The following is a 19,246-nucleotide window of genomic DNA, read 5'->3' as shown; positions in this document are numbered from 1 at the left end:
TCACTGTGACAGTCAGTGTAACAGAGATAAGAGTTTGGGCTGCAATTTTCCAGGGACATTAATCACTCACATGCAACTGGAATTCTATGGGAGCTGGGCAGGTGACTTCCTTAGGGTCCTTTGAACACCCCAGACTTTGCCCATTGGGTTTCTCAGTTATTTACTAATAAAGTGGCCTTGGTTGCACAGTGGATCTCTGAAGTGCCTCTGGTCCCTGTGGTGCAATGTTGGCATTACAAAAGGGGTGTGATTATGTGTTGCAGGGGAGACTGCTCTCCACATCGCTGTGGTGAATAAGAACTTCAAACTTGTGAAGGCGATGCTTGAGAAGGGGGCTGATGTCAACAACCCACGGGCCACCGGCTATGTCTTCAGACCCAGCAGCCACAACCTCATCTACTTTGGTAGGGCTCCATCTGCAGGCCTTGACTGCCACCAGACTCTTCTTCTCTGGCACACTCTGAGTTCTGTGACCTCTCTGGATCTGATATGGTCTGCTCCCTTTCTGTCCCTCTCTCTGTCAACAGGGCCCCATGTGCTCTGGGGATTCCTGTCTATGCAACTGCTATGCAATACAGACCTTGCTGCAGAATTGTGCTCTAGAAGTTCAGCTTTCATTTTCTAAAAAATGTTAGATCTCTAGCCTTTGTGAAGACCACTTGCCCTAACATGACCTGAATGAAACCAATGGAGTGATGTCTGCCTGAGTCTGCAGCCAGCCTGTAGTAATAGCTCTGTGACGAGCCTACTTACCCATTCCTTTCATTTGGGTGCTAACTCAGAAGCCTAATGATAACAATTATTATGCCATTGTTTCACTCCCAGACCAGGGACAGTTAAAACTGAAGTTTTATTAACTTTAGTATAAAAAACCAAAGAAATACACCTTGCACAAGCCCCATTACTGCTCAGTCCTTTTAGAGCACACCCATCTCTGTGTCTGCAACCAGAGCATCCCTTTTGACCCCCTGAGCAGACTTTCAGTCCTTAAAGGGATAGGGCACAGGAGAACATAAGCCTGACATTGACTTCTGAGTGCTACACTCCCCACTCATAAATGTAATGTCATCCCAACATTTCTATTAACAAAATATATCATACAGTCCATCCATTTGACTTATTAGCAGTCATCCAAGTTCCACAGGCTTGTAACAGTCATTCTCAAGTTAGTCTTTGAGTATCTTCCTCTGTAACAAGCTCTGGTACTGACAGTGAAACCTTCTGCAAGTAAATTTAGTTTATTTCACATTCAGCAGAAAGCTTCTGTGGCAATTTTAGTTCCATTATCCAACTGAACAGTCAGTTCTGAACACCTCAAATTCTCAAAGATAGTCATATCTTATGGAATAACAGTTACTATACGATCAGTGCTATAACCATGTCATGCCAAGTTACTGGGCATATGGCAAGCTAGTTAGAAAACATACCTCTCACTGAGCCTCAGTGGGTCACAGCTAAGGATGCCAGATTCAGTACAAGCTGCTGAGAAATGGGGCAGACTCACCCCAAACTGGTGGTTATTCTACCAAGCCAGTAATGAAAGTAAAATTCTGTCTCACCACATTGGTTAACATGAAGTCAGTCCTTATTTCATCACCCCGACACTAGACTTTGTGATGAGTGGCTATTGAAAACCAATTTAATCAAACCACGGTTTCTTCTGATCTCAAGAGACCAGCCACTTAGCCAGGTAAATATATAACTCAGATCTTAGCCAATAATCACACTGCTGCCAATCCATTAGTAACTGAAATTTAAAGGTTTATTTATAAGAGAAAATAAATAGAAGAGAGTTAAAATGGTTAAATAAATCATGTACATACAAGAGATTGAAAAGTTCTTATATCAGGTTTGAAGCAGTGATAGAATAAACTGCTAGTTTGCAAATTTCTCTCTGGAACTTACCCAAACAGCTTGGGGTCATCAGTCCTTGATTAGAGCTTCCTTGTTATTATAGGCCCAAGATGGAATCCAGAGTCACATGACCCTTACATGCTTTGAAGACTCACAGGAGCAGCCTTTACCCATATTCTAGCTAAGGTGTCCACAGGAAGGCTCACTGGGTCAGGAGGAGCTTCTTCTATGGGCCATTGTGAGTGTTAGGTGTTCTTTAATGGGCCATCAACTTGAATAGTTCATTCACAATGTGCTGGCCAGATTGGATGTAAATTACCTTGGGGATGTTATCCCAGGAGCAAACACATTTGGGATATAGATCTATATAGCCAATATTCCTAACTTCAGATACTGTGATGATACATGAATATAAACAGGATAATCATACTTAGCAAATCATAACATTTTCATCAACACCATACATGATATACTTTATACACCATTTGTTGCAATTGTCTAACAATGGCAATATTCATTATATAAATTGTCATGTTTCAATCATACAGCATCACAGTACTAAGTTAACATAATTATAAACTATCCAGAGCTATCAAATATTTCATTTCCCAATATTACATCAGCCTTGGATAGAAATGTAAGATTAGGTCCAGGAATAGGCACTTGGTATGGCATGTGACAAACACATGGATAACTCCATGATAGATTCACTAGTCCAAAAGTTGGATTTAGACACTTATAAGTAGGTGTTCCTAATCATTCATATGTCAGTGTCTGTGGGTCTCGTCTCTTGCTGGTCAGGTGACTTCACATGTTAGTGGATTGTTCTGGTGATCTGTCCTCTTGTGCACTACTTGTTTCAGGTTCCATGGTCTTGTTTTGGCATTCATATTTCTCTACAGCAGGTGTTAATGTCCTATCACTCCGATCAGCTGCTTTCAAGTTTACAGAATCAACTATATCCTCAGTTCCCAGGCCTCTACCTCTGAATTGAGTGTCTGTGCTATGGGCAGTATCTGGTACCATGACGTAACGTGGTTCATCTTCACTCTCACTATAAGAATCATTGGAATCCAAACTCCTGTCCTTATGTTATCTTTTATTGCACTAGCTCGCCTTGTTTTCTGTGTCTTGTGCTGTGGTGGGTTAGAGGATGGAGTTATATCCCTGACTAAGAAGTCACAGGAAAGTAAAAAATTGCAGTGAAGAACTCTAACACATCCTTTTTCATCTTCTGCTTTTACTTCATAGACTAAGCTATCCCCTTTTCTTTCAAGTACTACATGAATCTTATCTTCCCACTAGGATCTTAATTTGCCTTTCCCTCCTTTTTCTGAAAGGTTCCTGACAAGTACTCTGCCACTTGGTAAGAGAGCAGCACCATGCACTTGTGGAACTCGTGGATGCCTACTAATAAGTCAAATGGATGGACTGTATGTTAGATTTTTTTAATATAAATGTTGGGATGACATTACATTTACAATGTGTTGTCTTGTGGTTTCGTAAGAAGGAGGCACAGTCTGGATATAGAAGTAAGGCTTTATTAGAACTAAAACAGAACTACATAAAACAAAGGGAAGCCATGTGCTCCTAGCTGTGTAGTTGGTGAAGCTGACTATGGCGTGCCTCCAGCCAGTTCTCACTAGCCCCAATCCAGTTCCCGCTAACATGTGCTCTGCTCTTAAAGGCCCAGTACATGCTCCTAACATATGAGGGGGGAGTGTGGCATACATAAGCGAATGTCAGGATTCGATTTGCCTTTGCCCTTTAAGAAGTGAAGGTCTGTTGAGGGATAATCAAAGGGGATTCTCTGATTGTGGAGGCAGGGACGTGTTGTGTATGCCTGCTCTAAAAGGATGGAGCAGCAATGGGACATGGGCAAGCTGCATTTGTGTGTGTTTTTATACTACATTTAATTAAACTTAGGGTTACCATTCGTCCGGATTTACCCGACATGTCCTCCTTTTTGTGTTAAAAATAGCGTCGGGGGGGGGGGGGGGGAATTTGCAAATCACTAAAAATGTCCAGGATTTCCCCCCCATGCAGAGCGAGGCGTGGCTGGGAGGGCTGCAGGAAAGTCAGCCGCTCACATGGGGCTCTGGCAGCCAGAGCCCTTCCCCCGCAGCTTGCCGGGCTGGACTCCGGAGCAGCTGTAGAGCTCCTCCTCCCCGCATTCTGAGCCGGCCGGCCGGCCTGCCGGGCCGTTTGCATCGGGCCTCGGCAGCTCCTCCTCCCCCCACTTCTCCTTCTCCCCTGCTCCCTCGCTCCGCCAGCACTGTGCGGGGGCAGGGACCGGGTTGTGTGTTGCGCTGGGGAGCGCAGCCACGTGTCCGGCTCCGCACAGAGCCCAACACCATGTTCTGAGCGGCAGGGTAAGGGGGCCAGGGGGCAGGAGAAGGGGCAGGGAGATTTTGGAGGAGGCAGTCAAGAGACGGGGGGGGGGGTAGGGAGTTCGGGGGGGGGGGGCTTTTTTGGGAGGGGGGAGGAGGTTTTGGGCAGTCAGGGTACAGGTAGGGGGTAGGGTCCTGGGGGGCATTTGGGGGAGGGTCTTAGGAGGGGGCAGTTAGGGGACAAGGAGCAGGGAGGCTTAGGTAGGGGGTGGGGTTCTGGAGGGCAGTTAGGAGCAGGGGTCCCAGGAGGGGGCAGTCAGGGGACAAGGAGCGGGGGGGGGTTGGGAGTTCTGGGGGGGGGGCTATCAGGGGGCAGGAGTGGGGAGAGGGATCGGAGCAGTCAGGGGACAGGGAGCAGAGGGGTTTAGATGGGTCGGGAGTTCTGGGGGGGGCTGTCAGGGGGTGGGGAGTGGTTGGATGGGGCGTGGGAGTCCCAGGGGTCTGTCTGGGGGTGGGGGTGTGGATAAGGGTTGGGGCAATCAGGGTACAGGTAGGGGGTAGGGTCCTAGGGGGCCAGTTAGGATGGGGGGAGGGTCTCAGGAGGGGGCAGTCAGGGGACAAGAGGCAGGGAGGCTTAGGTAGGGGGTGGAGTCCTGGGGGGCAGTTAGGGGCAGGGGTCCCAGGAGGGGGCAGTCAGGGGACAAGGAACGGGGGGAGGGTTGGGGGTTCTGAGGGGGGCGGGAAGTGGGAGGGGCAGGGGCGGGGCTAGGGCGGGGCTCCTCCCGTCCTCTTTTTTGCTTGCTGAAATATGGTAACCCTAATTAAACTTCAGTTATCAAACTGCCAGCATGAGGAAAGAACACATTTCATATTGTTAATGAGGCTAGGGGCTGGTGCCTCTTCAGGTAAATTGCAGCAGCGGTGTTTGACTACGTCCTCAATAACTCTGTAGCCAATGATCTCTAATTTGGCCAGCACAGGAACCATCAAGATGTGATCATCTTTGCTTAATTGGAACTAGACTTCAATCCATTCCTTGGAAGGGATTTCAGTTCCAATGGCAGTGTTAAAATCAAGCCCAACTTCTACAATAACTCTTCAAACTTTCTAAGGTGTGTCCCTGAGATATTATTTTCCACCCACCAGGGGCGTGCTCAGGAATTTAAATTTGATCGCTTTTGGAGGGACATGTTAAACACATGATGTTCTGAAGAAATACAGTACACCCGCACTACAATGAACCTCCAGGTTCCAAGCCATTTGGCTATTATAGCCAGGTGTTCGTTATTGCAAAAGAGAGGGAGGGCACAGCTCCTCCAGCCCTGGGGCCATGGCGTTGGCAGAGAAATCCTCTGGCCCTGGGGCTGTGGCAGTGTCACAGAACTCCTCACCACCCCAACGGCCCCCCACCTCCCCTGCACCTGAACCACCCTGGGTGAGCCTCTGCACCCAGAACCTCTCCCCACTGAGCCCCAACCAGCTGTACCCAGACCCCCAGCCCACCAAGTTCTCCTGGATCCCCCCTGCTGAGTCCCCCACACCCAGACTGCACCGCTGAGCCGCAACCACTTTTGCCTAGACTCCTTTCAGAATCCCATTGCCCCTGCACCCAGAACCCCCGAACCAAGCCCTGTGCATCCAGATCCCACCCCACACCCAGACACCTCACTCAGCTGCCCACACCCAGATTGCACCACACAGAACCCTCTCATCCTACACCTGGATCCCTCCACACTAAGCCCCTCCACACTTGGATCCTGCTGGGCTGAGCCTGCCTGCCCACACCTGGTGCGCCTGGCGTGGAGGAAAAGGGCCCCAGGTGTATTTCTGGGACAGGCCCAGCCCTTGCGCTGTGTCAGGGTTGGGAGCAGCCTCACTGCAGAGTCCATGTCCTGGGGAGGGCTGCAGGGTGATTACCCTCCTCCATGCAGCCAGTGGCCTGTGCTCCCCACTGCCATGCTGGAGTCTCCACATTTATTTATTGACAAATAAAATTTGCAGAATTTTAAAATATTGTGTGGAGAATTTTAAATGTTTTTGGCTCAGAATTCCCTCAGGAGCAGCAACTGCAGGCTGCTCCTGGTAAATCAGACACAGTATCAGTTTTATCTCTGCTTTTCCTATACCTCATCTCCACTGGTAGTGTTTTTTCCTGCCACATCTGAAACAGTGATAGCAAGTACTGCCTCCGCCAGATTGCCTCTTCTCTGGGCTTGCTTCATGGCTGCATGGCTGCTCATACCATTATCAGTTCTTTTGTCACAGTCCTGGACAGCTTGCTTTAATATGTTAATTTCAGCGTTCACATCTTAGATTGCATCAATACTGGCCTTTAGTTCCCTTACTTCATTCATCAGCATGGGAGACTCCTTTTCCCTTGGGAGGAAGTGCTGCTTTACTCTCTGACCAGTGCTCTGTGTATAGGGCGACTGCACAGAATTATATGCAACTGCCTTAGCCTCCATTCCCCAGCTTCTGCTCTTTCTCTGTCTGATCACTTACAACAGTGTGCAGCTTCTCAAACAAGGTTTCATCTGCAACCTGATTATCTTTTAAATAAAGTTGAATCACAGTCTGAATATTGTCATTCTGCAGTCCTGTCAGGACTGTATGGAGGAACATGTTTTGTACAAAGACAAGGTCATTTCTTGGGTCAGAGTCAGCTTCTTGTTAGGCTGGCAAACAATATGTCTCAAATCAATGGCTAGACTAGGAAATCCAGAGGTGTCTGTTCTGGCTCTTGTGTTGCTTTTGAGAGCTGCAGGTAAAGTTCAGTGGCACATTTTCTTGATTATAGGATCCTAAGATACCCCTCAGTTTTGGTAGGCTCAGATTAGTTTTTCTCTCCAAGTAGCCCCTGAAGCTCAGTGCTGGGAAAAGAGCCCTGATCACATATTCTCTGCCTCAATGTTCCCCGTTTGAGTCCCACTTTCAATTGATAGGCTTAACCTGTCCTTTTGGTGGAAATTCCCAATCTTCTCGTAGGTTTAAAGTCTTTCTTTAAAATTGGTTTTGTTTTCTGGGGTGGGGTGACAAATTTCACAGCAGGGGGCTGGTTTTAATTTTTTTCATTATTTCATTCTATTTTAATTTTTCACTGTACTGTTTCTGAATGATCTTTCATCAGTTCTTTCCATTTGCTACCTATTGCTGTAGCAATGAGATGTAAAATCTTATCTTTTAATGCCAGCAGTGCAGACAATCCCTGATCTTCCAACTCTTCCTGCTCATGTAAGTAGCTTCTTATATATTTGACTAAAGCGAAAAGGCATTTAGCTGTAGTTTTACTGTGACTTGACACAGAAATACCCAGAGAGTCACAACTTCTCTTAAATCTTCATCCCTTAGCAGGTATTAAAGGGCTTCTATGTCCAAGTGAAGGTCCTCTAACTCCCCCAGCCAGAGTACTTGCAAACAATTAAATCTCCCCTGGCAACTTTTCCTGGAACAGTTTACAAAAGATTCAGGTTCAGGTTTGTCTCTAAGGGTAGATCTGCACAGCAAAAAAAAAAAAAAAAAAAAAAAGCCTGCAGCAGCAAGTTTCAGAGCCCAGGCCAACTGACTCTGGCTCAAGGGGCTTGAGGTGCAGGGCTAAAAATAGCAGTGTAGAAGTTCAGACTCAGGCTGGAGGGGGAGAGTCTCAGAGCCCAGGCTCCAGCCCTAGCCCAAACAGCTACACCAAGGGTCCCCAGACTTTTCATGGCCGTGCCCTCCCTTACCTCTGTCCGTGCCCCCCTTCCCAAGAGCCGGGAGTGGGGCCGCGGCTGGGGTGTGTGTATGGACAGGGGTAAGGGGGCTGAGGCTGGGGCTGCAACAGCTGGGGGCAGATTTGGGTCCGGGACCAGGAGTCCCAAGACTGGCCAATCAACTCCCAGAAAATGGAAGTCACTCCCTGGTTCAAGTGTAGCTGCTCGGCATTTAATCCTTCCATTCTATTCTGACCGCTGAGTGAACCTTCTGCTGTATTTGTTATGGCCACCGACTTGAAGAAGTCCTTGCTAGTTGGTCACAGGAGCACAGCCAGATTTTGGTGAATCTTTGGTGCAGTGGTTCTTAACCTATTTATCATTGTGGGCCGCATATTGATTATTTTCTGGGCCGCAGGTTGAGAACTACAGTGCCCCACACTTAACCCCCCCACACAAACCATTATGCCCAGCGCCCTCTGCCCAGAGACCCCTCCACAGAGTGGGGCCAAGAGCAGAGAGCCAAGTGCAGGGCCCCGGCACAATTTGGAAACCCCATTTTCTCAAAACCAGCAGATACTTTTGGAATATCTTTTATGACCGCCACCTTGGAGTAAACGGCACGCCTGATTGCCTCAGAAACCTCTGCCACCACTTTACCCTCAGTTGACTTTGCAATGGTGAACTGGTTAGCAATTGACCTGTAGCATTGTGGGGTAGCCAGCTTCCAGACAATTATAGCAACCTGCTTCTGGATTGGTATTGTCCGCCCTCATATGTGTGTCCTGATGCTGGAGGGTCGGGGCAAGCTGCTCACAAAGCTCCAGAAATGTAACTTTCTTCATGTGAAAGTTCTGGACCCACTGCTGGTCATCCCAGGTCCACATGACCATTGGTCCCACCAGTCTGTGCTTGTGGCCCAGTCTGTGCTTGTGGATCCAGAAGTGCTAGTCTACACAGGTGGCATCAGTGGCTATCCTGAGAGTTGTAAGCAGCATCAGCCAGTTCAAGTGCTCAATGACTGTGTCCTCTTCCTCCTCTGACTCCTCCTCCAGATGCCTTTGGTGAGTCAGAAAATGCTGCCAGAATGTCCACCATTATCTCATTGAAGCTCTGCCCATTTGGTGAAACAGGAGTGAAAGCACAAGCAAGAGAAGCTCTTCAAATGGTGACTCTGCCACGATGCTGTCTCCGGTTGCCTGGAGCATGCAGACCCAAAAGACGGCTCAGCAAGATGTTGGGAACTTGGTGGGCTGTGATAGCTTCTTGTAACATGCAGGATGGACAGTCAAGTTTTCCCACACTGCATTATGAACTAAGGGCTAGAGTGGCAACAGATGGGAGGGTGGGGGAGAGCACCAGGCAGCTTGGGATAGATGGTTTGACTTGGGTCTGTGTGCTGCAGTGTGGATGCTGGATCTCCAGATTTGGGGCCCAAATCCACAAATTGTAAACCTGTGGTCACCAATGTGTGTGGATGCTCAAGCCCTGGGCTTGCAAACCCAGGGTCTGCGGATTCGAGTCCCACTAACTGTGGGCTTACATGGCAGAGTAGACATACCCTGAGAGCACTTACAGCTCTGCTGTTGCCATGCAACCAGAGCTATCCCCCTTTAACGCCCTCAGCAGACTTTCAATCCTTAACGAGTCATGGCACAGCTAAATGTAATCCTGACATTCCCTTATGGGTGCTACACCATCATTTGTAACTGCTTTACAGTGGACCATTTTAGCAGAAACATCTAACTAATATGCTAATCCCAAACTGCTTCCTACTCCTTCCCGGGTGCTCAGATCCCCAGCTGCTTCCTACCCAGCTGTCAAAACCTCCAGCTTCCCCCAACACCCTCTCCTATATAGTTACACAATACAAAATTCTGCAGTACACTGAAAGTAATAAAAATTAAGGGCACCATAACATGAATGAAGTTTCATGTCAAAGGGGCAGATTATGAGTACATTCCTCTTATTGAGTAGAATCTTACTTCACAGATGGCCCTATTGATTTCAGTGGGGCTACATATGGAGCAAGTTACTATTCAGTGTGTGTAAGGAATTCACAATCTGGGTCCCAAAAATAATCCAGAGGGCTCGGTGCTGATGGCATTATTTGTTCAATGAACATGTCCATTTAAAAACAATATGATCTGATGCTGCCACAGAATTTCCCTTTTGCTGAACAATAGGCCGGCTGAAACTAGAGGGCCTTGCCACAGAGTACTTGGGCTTGTCTGTCATCCATCTTTCTGTCTCTCTTATTCATCTCTCATTCTTCCATCCATTCACATCTCTTTCTCTCTCTGGCTAGCATCTAGGCCATCTCATCTCATTTCATCCCATCCTCCTTGAAGCATGTGCCTAGTAGAGAGAGGAATTGTTAAAGAGAGTCCATAGGGTCTAAGAGTAAAGCGGTGAAATTTAGCATTGAGAAAATGTAGGCTGAATACCAGCAAACATTTCTGAACAGCAAGAATTTCTGAGGCTGTTAAATATTTGCCCTGTGAGATTAGCAGAAGTCTCAAAGCAGGAGTCACTTAAAACTAAAAGGATAACATCTCAGAGAATAAGAAAAAAACTGGAGCAGAATAGCATGCCGTATATTTGATGCTAAGTGGGGCTGTCTCTTAACAGGAGACTGGTCTGTTTCTTGAGCAGAATGCTGGGAACATTTCTGCTTCGGTATGGGGACAGGGGGTATAGATAAGATGTGACCTAATAGGCCTGGGACCTTACAATTCTGGCTAACCTACAGGAAAGGAGTGGCTCCTTTATTTCAGGAACTTTGTGCTGTTCAATGGAACTTCCCCTACAGGCAGGAAATTCCCTGCAGCATAGATGGAACGTTAAGGCTCCAGGATTGTATCAGGCCTTTTCCATATCCAAATCCTATGATCCACTTCTGGGGTATTCTTATATTTAAAGATTGATTTTTCCTTTGAGATGTTGCTGGGCCAGAGCCTCGGGTGACATAAATTGGAGTAGCACAACCGTTTTACACTACCCATTTCTGACTGTAATTAAACCATGTCTAGCAGAGAAATTTACTGTCTTTTTTTTTTTTTTAAATGAGCCTTCATTAATTTTCACTCCGAGTAGTTTGAAACACTCTGGAGAGGAGTATGTGGCTGTGTGTTGAGGAGGTTGGCTCAGGGTTCTGCTTCCCCCATGCAGTTTTACTCCAGATTAAATCAAAATCCACACCCACTGAAACTTGGCATCTCTGAGCTTTTAGCCCCAGAGGGTTTTTAATATTCTCTTGTAAATCTACCTGGCTATTGTTTAATTACAGAGTGGGGAAAGCAAGAAGACTTCAAAAATAAAAGTACTAATCTCCCCATGTGATTGCTTTAAAAAAATAGAGACAGATTTAGATAGAAACTTTCCAAACAAAATATATCGGGTATGATTCTGCTCTCATTCAAATGTGTGTAAATCGGGAGAAGCTCCTCTGAGGTCAGAGTATTTTAGTTCTTGCTTTACATAGGGCAACTTTTGCTCTTTCTGGGTGAAATTCAACCTTGTGAATAGGGCCAGTATAAAACTGGTGTTCTCCTTACATACCACTTAGGCTATATCTACACTAGCACTTCTGTCGGCAAAACTTTTGTCACTTAGGGGTGTGAAAAAACACCCCGAGTGACATAACTTTTGCTGGTATAAGAGCTCGTGTGCACAGCGCTGTGTCAGCGGGGGGATGCTCTCCCACCGACATAGCTACCGCCATTTGTTGCGCTGGTTTTATTACTCTCTCCTGTCGGCATAACGTGGCTACATGAACACTCTTACAGTGGCACAGCTGTATTGGTACAGCTGTGCTGCTGTAAGCTTGTAAGTGTAGACATGGCCTTACACTCTATTTTGCAGGCTTAACTGAGACTGAAGTAGTGCATGGACTCTGTGCTGTTTCTCTGCACAGAAGTGAATTTCACCTGTTCACATTAAGCTTGTACTTCCCCTTTTGACCTATTTTACTCTGTTCACTAATGGACTCATAGAATCATAGAAATGTAGGCCTGGAAGGGATCTTGACAAGTCAAGTCCAGCCTCCTGTGTTTAGGCAGGACAAAGTAAACCTAGAGCATCCCTGACAGTTGTTTGTCCAACCTGTTCTTAAAAACCTCCAGTGATGGGGATTCCATATATTCCTTTGGAAGCTTTTATAGTTAGAAAGTTTTTCCTAATATTTAACATAAAACTCCCTTGCTGCAAATTAAGCCCATTACTTCTTGTCCTATCTTTCAGTGGACCTGGAGAACAATTGATCACCATCCTCTTTATAACAGCCCTCAACACATTTGGAGACTGTTATCAGGTCCCCCCTCTGTCTTTTCCCCCCAAAACTAATCATGCCCAGTTTTTCTAACCTTTCCTCATAGGTCAGGTTTTCTAAATCTCGGATCATTTTTGTGGCTTTCCTCTGGAGTCTCCAATTTGTCCACATCTTTCCTAACGCGTGGTGCCCAGAAATGGACACAGGACTCCAGCTGAGGCGTCACCGGTGCTGAGTAGAGCGGGACAATCACCTCCCATATCTTACCTACGACACTCCTGTTAATACTCCCCAGAATGATATTAGTCGTTGTCACAACTGCATCACACTGTGGACTCATTCAGCTGTCATCGTAAGCAATTTCTCTTCCTCCATGGTGTTTTCTGCTTCAGACACTTATAAACAGTTATTATGTCCTCTATTGTCCTTTAACTCCGCTATACAGCTCATATTTAACTATTTTAATCTTTCTTCATAAGCAATCTCTCCATTCCCTTAAAGGTGTGCTGAAAACATTGTCTGTGACCATTTTGTTTCTGTCATATGCATGAAGCAGGAGGCCTGAGAGAGTTTGTTTTAAATCAGCGTTAGATTTGGCTTGCATTGACTCACTGCTATATGGCCTCCTCTAAATCCCAGCTCTTCAGCTGCCAGCTCATGCTGCAAGATGTCCCTCCGTGTTTTCTCAGGTGTGAGCAAACCACCGCTCCTCTGCCCACTCCACTACCTTCCCATTCATTGTGGGATCCAGCTACAATTGGATTCAGTTCCAAATTGTCCTCCTTAGTTTTAAAACTCTTTGTGGATTTTTCCCACTCAGCCTTGCAGAGATAGTTTCTCTACCAGACCCTCCCTGCTCCCTCTAGTTGTGTGACATAGGCCTTCGCTCTCCCTCTTCTCATTGTTTAGTTTCACTTTGTTGGTGCAGGACCCTTCTCCTCTGTGGCTTCTTCCATATGGAACAGCCTCCCTGGATCTCTTTGCCTCATTCACTATCCTGCTCTTTTAAACAGCCTGTCAGCAAACGCATCTCCTCTGCCTTGCCTAGGCAGTACCTCCTGATTTCTCTGCTCCCCTCCCTGTTGGGTAGCTCTGCAAAGCATTTGGAATACCATTTGCATGGGAATTTTACATAAAGATTTGTGTGTGTGTGTGTGTGTGTGTGTGTGTGTGTGTGTGTGTGTGAGAGAGAGAGAGAGAGAGAGAGAGAGAGAGAGAGAGAGATGTGTTTCGTGGTCTGGGTTTTTTGCCTCTCTTTTCGTTTCCTCTCTTTAACTCCATATTATGTATTCCCTTGTCTCCATTCCTTTCTCTTCAGGGGAGCATATCTTATCCTTCGCAGCCTGTGTAGGAAGTGAGGAGATCGTCCAGTTGCTCATCAAACATGGAGCCAACATCAGAGCACAAGACACCTTGGGTAAGAGCTCTTCAGTGGCCTCTTTCAAGGTGCTGTGTGAATGGTGTGGTACCAAATGATGGTACCTTTGCGGGACTGTGTCTGAAGTTGGTCACCTCACTTTAAGAAAGATGCTGGTGAGACTGAGAAGGTCCAGTGAAGGGCAACAAAGGGACATAGCAATATGGTCGTGTAATGTACTCAGCAGCAAGCGGTCCCTCCCATAAGAGCATAGTCCAGGCCTTAGGGAGACCCTGTGTGGTGACAATAGGCTGCAAAGACTGTCTGAGAGCCAGAAAGAGAGAGAGAGACACAGGGTCCATCTGTGTGCATCAGTCTCATTAAAATCCCCTTTGTGTTCATTACAGCTTAGTCCTGTCTCTCCTCTGCAGTGAGACACATCACAGGCAAGATTTACATAGGAAATGAGATGGCCAGAACTAGTGTTTCAAAATTATGAAAGATGCTAACTTGAAACCCAGGGAAAAACATCCCAGTTTGTGAGGTGGTAATATCAGAGCTGGCTAGCTGGAGCAATGGTCTGTTCCAGGATGACTAGTCCTATACTGGAACCTTAAATAGACTTTTGCCTAGATAAAATACGACACCAACTGCCTTTTATTATTCAGTTTTCTGTGGATTGAAGGACTTTAGATGGGGGCTGCTTTTCCTTAATTGTCAAGTGGGGCTGTTCATACTGTGCAGAGCCACACAGAATACTAATGGCAAGCCCTCTTGTACAGAGGCTGAGCAAGGTCTGTATAATGACTGTCTGAGAGTCTGTCAAGATTGGGAGGTGATTTGTGTTTCCCATCTTACCAGTTATCTCATCCCTCTGTCTCTCTTTCCACTACAGGGAACACTGTTCTCCACATCCTAGTTCTCCAACCCAACAAGATCTTTGCCTGCCAGATGTACAACTTCCTTCTCTCCTATGACAAGAGCGAAAGGGAGCTGGGAGCCCTGGACTTAATCCCTAACAACGAGGGGCTCACTCCATTCAAGCTAACTGGGGTTGAGGGCAACACTGTGGTGAGTTTGTGTGCAGCACTTGGCTTTCATAGTTTCTGATGTCGCTGAGGCATGTCTCTGTCTGAAGGATCCCAAAGCACTTTCCAGATATCACTAGTAGGGATCACTCACCCACCAAAGTGCAGCTGCCTCTTGGGGGCATACAGCAACTGCTCTGTGTCAGTAGCACTACAGGAGAATCACTGGAGGGGAGGTATAACATTTTCCACTGACAGTCCACGGGAAAATGCTGGAGGATTGATTCAGTGCTGATTCAGAGAGAAGAGCACCACCTCCTGCCTCACCAGCACCATAGTACCAGGCTGAGGCAGTGACATAGAAAAGGAAACATCACCTACTGAGTCACCTGCACCATGGCATTTAACACTGTGCTGGGGCTTTGGGTCAGTACTAAGTTAGAAAGGAGAGCACTCCCTACTGAACCAGTAATACCTATAGCACATAGGTCTTCCATCCGAGTTCTGACCCAACCCAAATTTGCTTGGCTTGAGAATTAATAAGATCACAGTCCAACCCCCTGATTGCAAGGCTTCTGTAGACAAGTGTTTTCAGAGCTGAGTTTGAAGCAGGGGTGCAGGTGATTTCAATGTCCTGGGATACTGGTGCTGGTGGTGCTTGGTGGTTTGGGCAAATATGTACAGCCTCCCATGAGCTCAGCTCTGCCCTTCTTGCCAATTAGATGTTCCAGCACCTTATGCAGAACAGAAAGCACATCCAGTGGACCTTCGGCCCCCTGGTCTCCACCCTGTATGACCTCACAGAGATCGACTCGTGGGGAGATGACCAATCTCTCTTGGAACTCATTGTCACCACCAAGAAAAGAGAGGTATGTGGGTGTGACAAACTGGGGGGTCTGTTTGTATCACTTCTGAGTTGTGGATGACTTTATGAAATTGTGTTTTGAAATTACTGTGTCATGGAAAAAAGCCTATATGGTTGTGGATCCTCCAAGAGCTAGCTGGGTTGTGGCATGTCTCTCTGCCAGGCCAGACTCAATGGTGAATGATCAGCACTCAAAATAAAACACCTTGGGACAATAGGTTTGCACTCCCTGAGAGAGGTGGCTTCCTCCTCCTGTTTGGGAGATTACCAAAAGGCAGAACAAAAGAAGCAGGTGACCCCAGCAGGAGTCTATAAAGGGACACCACAGGGAGGAACAGGGGAAGAGAGAGCCATTTTGCAGCAAAGTAAGATTAGGGAAGCTGCTGCAAGGGTAGGACACACAAGGGTCTGGAGGACCCTGCCCGCCTGCCAGCCAGAACACAGACTATCCCTCAGGGACTCCCAAAGGGAGGGTGAGCTAGGGAGGGGCATTGTGTTTAGGATGTTTTATTGTGTGGTATGATCTGTACTCTCCTGTGCTTCATCTATTAAGTAAAGAGCATCAATTTAGTAGATTGAACAAAGTGTGCATGTGTGCGTTTGTTGTCTGCTTCGCAATTACTGCATGCCCCCGAGGGAGTTAAACTGTAAACCAGATGTTCACACCTGGTGGGTAGAGTCCAGGGAGAGGGGTGTGTTTGAGTACTGCGAAGTGGGAAGGGTCAGCTCTGGACCCAGAACAGCTATGAGGAGGGTGCCAGATAGAAGTTCTGCGCCCTGTAAGTGTGCCTAGGGACCCTGAAATTGCGGCAGTGGCTGGACTCCATTCAGGTTCCAGGAGATCCAGAGTGCAGAGACTAGGAAGGGGCGCCCATTGGAATCTACTGGCAAGTCAAGTTCTTGATCTGTAACCTCTCTTATAACAAGAAATTATTACAATATTCTAGAGTAATGGTCTGAAGCATTACAGCTTTCTATAGAGACACTGCAGGGTATGGAACTATGACTGTAGGATATTACAGTATTTCCATTTGGGCATCAACCTGTCATAAGAAGAGCCTGTCATTTCTAACAGGACTGTGGTCTTTGTCTCCTCTCTTCTCCTCCTACCTTGCTCTCTTCTTTGCTATTAGCATGGCAAGGTATCCAGGTGTTTCCAGAGTGAATGCACCAGGTCTTTGGATGGGTGTAGTGGCATTAATGGACCAGGTGGGATAGTGGGACAAATTCTGACCTGTTTCTGCAGTCTGTCTCTGCCCAGGTCCTTTGAGTCATTGCTCTGTGTTTGGCAGACAAAAGGGGACAGACAAGGGTCCCAGTCAGAGTTGATTTAACGTACTATGATTGTTTTCATAAGCTTGGGGTGATTTGCCAGTTTGCTCTTTGGGGGCAGAGAGGTGCCCCACAATGAATGAAGTCTGGTGTCTGTCTCTCAGGCCCGTCGGATCCTGGACCTGACCCCTGTGAATGAGCTGGTGAGCCTGAAGTGGAATAAATATGGGCGTCCCTATTTCTGCATCCTGGCCTTATTCTACGTGCTGTACATGATTTGCTTCACCATGTGCTGTGTCTATCGACCTCTAAAACGTCGACAGAGCAACAAAACACACGAAAGGGACAACACCATCTACATCCAGAAACTGCTGCAGGTACATTGTGTACACCATTAATATCCCACAAATCTTCCCAGCTTTTTAGCCTAAAAGTCCCCAAGCACTTTACAGGCTATGTAGGCAAAGGAATACCTGCAGCCATCTGCTCCCTGCAGCACAGCACCCCCGAGCAGCATGCTGGGAAGTTGGGCTCAGTACTGACTCAAAGGGGAGAGCACCTCCTCCTTATTATAATAGTGCATCCTGTTTCTGGTGGTAGTGCCTAAGGGCCAGCCAAGAGTGGGGCCCCCATTGTGCTGGACAATGTACCCAAAGAGCTTGCAGCCTGAAGAGACCAGACAAATGCAGGGTGGGGAAAAGGGTAGAACCCACACGCAGAGTGAAATAGGTGATGATGGCAAACAGTGTGTTGGTCCACTGTTTGGGATGCGGGGATAGGTTTACTTAGGAGGGAGTTAGCTACATGGAAAGGGAAGGGGAGTAAATGGGACAGAGTGGGGGAGGAGAGGGTAGGCGGACAGATGTGGGCTGGAGCTCAGTTAAAGAGACTCACTTGTTTCCCAGGGCCAATTCTTCAGGAGCGCTGGGCACCCCCAACTCCAGCAGAACTCAGTGAGTGCTGCAGGTGCTCAGTAGCTCTCAACATCAGTCCCAAGGTGTCTTCAATTGGGCACCCAAAAACTAAGGCACCCAAAAGAGGAGGCCTTGTTGGCCCAGGTGACACTGCAGTCATCCAGTGTCAGAGCTGGGGGTAGAAAAAAACGGTTACTTACCTTCTGTAACTGTTGTTCTTCGAGATGTGTTGTTCACGCCCATTACACATTAGGTGTGTGCGCGCCGCGTGCACGAACGTCGGAAACTTTTCCCTCAGCGGCTCCCGTCGGGCCTGCAGGGTCTCCCCTCCCGCCAGAGCGGCGCCTCGCTCTAGCGTATATATATCCCTGCCGGCCCGACCCTCCCTCGGTTCCTTCTTGCCGGTGACTCCGACAGAGGGGAAGGAGGGTGGGAAGTGTAATGGACGTGAACAACACATCTCGAAGAACAACAGTTACAGAAGGTAAGTAACCGTTTTTTCTTCTTCGAGTGATTGTTCACGTCCATTACACATTAGGTGACTCACAAGCTTACCATTGGAGGAGGGTAGGAGTCAAGGAATAACTGATTGAAGCACAGCCCTGCCGACAACCGCATCCTCTCTGGTCTGATGATGGATCGCGTAGTGGGCTGTGAACGTATGCACCGACGACCAGGTGGCTGCTTTGCAGATTTCCTGGAGCGGAACCTGTGCCAAGAAGGCCGCCGAGGACGCTTGGGCCCTAGTTGAGTGAGCCCTGATCTCCGGGGCTGGTACGTTGGTGAGCTCGTAGCATGTGCGTATGCAAAGCACAATCCATGCCGACAAACGTTGCGTCGAAATAGGTTGGCCTCTCATTCGCTCCGCAACGGCAATAAACAGCTGAGTCGATTTGCGGAATGGCCTGGTGCGGACTAGATAAAACGCCAAGGCCCGACGGACATCAAGGGTATGCAGGCTGCGGTGGCTTGGGTCCGTATGGGGCTTGGGGAAGAACACCGGTAAACAAATGTCCTGCCCCATATGAAAATGCGTGACCACTTTTGGAAGGAATTTAGGGTGCGGCCTCAGTTGCACCTTATCCTTATAAAAAACTGTATAAGGAGGCTCCGAAGTGAGGGCTCTCAATTCCGATACCCTCCTAGCCGATGTGATGGCCACGAGAAACGCTACCTTCCATGAGAGGTGCAGGAGGGAGCAAGAGGCTAGGGGTTCAAAGGGCGGCCCCATGAGCTTAGTGAGGACCAGGTTGAGGTTCCACGCAGGGACCGGTGGGCGCGAGTAGGGAAACACCCTCTCCAACCCCTTGAGGAATCGGACTACTGTGGGGTCGGAGAACACCGAAACCCCCAACTCCCCAGGGTGGAACGCCGATATGGCAGCCAGATGCACCTTAATCGAGGTGGGGGCGAGCCCTTGATGCTTGAGGTGTAGCAAGTAGTCTAGAATTGATGGGATTGAGGCCTGCAGAGGCCGGATGTGGTGAGGCTCACACCAGTGGGAGAACCATTTCCATTTGGCAAGGTAGGTCGCTCTTGTGGAGGGCTTTCTACTACCAAGGAGGACTTGCTGGACCTCATGAGAGCATGTCGTGCTCCATATCGTTTAGCCAGAGAGAAACCACGCCGTGAGATGTAGCGACGGTAGGTTCGGGTGGAGTAGGCGACCT

General features: G+C 47.8%; 1 protein-coding gene across 1 annotated transcript in view; it reads left to right on the top strand.

Moving 5' to 3' along the window:
- LOC135884649 (transient receptor potential cation channel subfamily V member 6-like) overlaps positions 1–19,246 on the top strand; it is a 77,157-nt gene that overhangs the window by 42,949 nt on the left and 14,962 nt on the right. Inside the window, exons 4-8 of the mRNA XM_065412130.1 lie at positions 264–404; positions 13,459–13,557; positions 14,393–14,568; positions 15,248–15,394; positions 16,827–17,039. Of these exons, the coding sequence (XP_065268202.1) occupies positions 264–404; positions 13,459–13,557; positions 14,393–14,568; positions 15,248–15,394; positions 16,827–17,039 (776 nt within the window). The remainder of the gene's footprint in view (positions 1–263; positions 405–13,458; positions 13,558–14,392; positions 14,569–15,247; positions 15,395–16,826; positions 17,040–19,246) is intronic.

This window comes from Emys orbicularis, chromosome 1 (assembly GCF_028017835.1).
Source record: "Emys orbicularis isolate rEmyOrb1 chromosome 1, rEmyOrb1.hap1, whole genome shotgun sequence".
Taxonomy (NCBI): domain Eukaryota; kingdom Metazoa; phylum Chordata; order Testudines; family Emydidae; genus Emys; species Emys orbicularis.
This window is presented reverse-complemented; position numbering and strand designations above follow the sequence as displayed.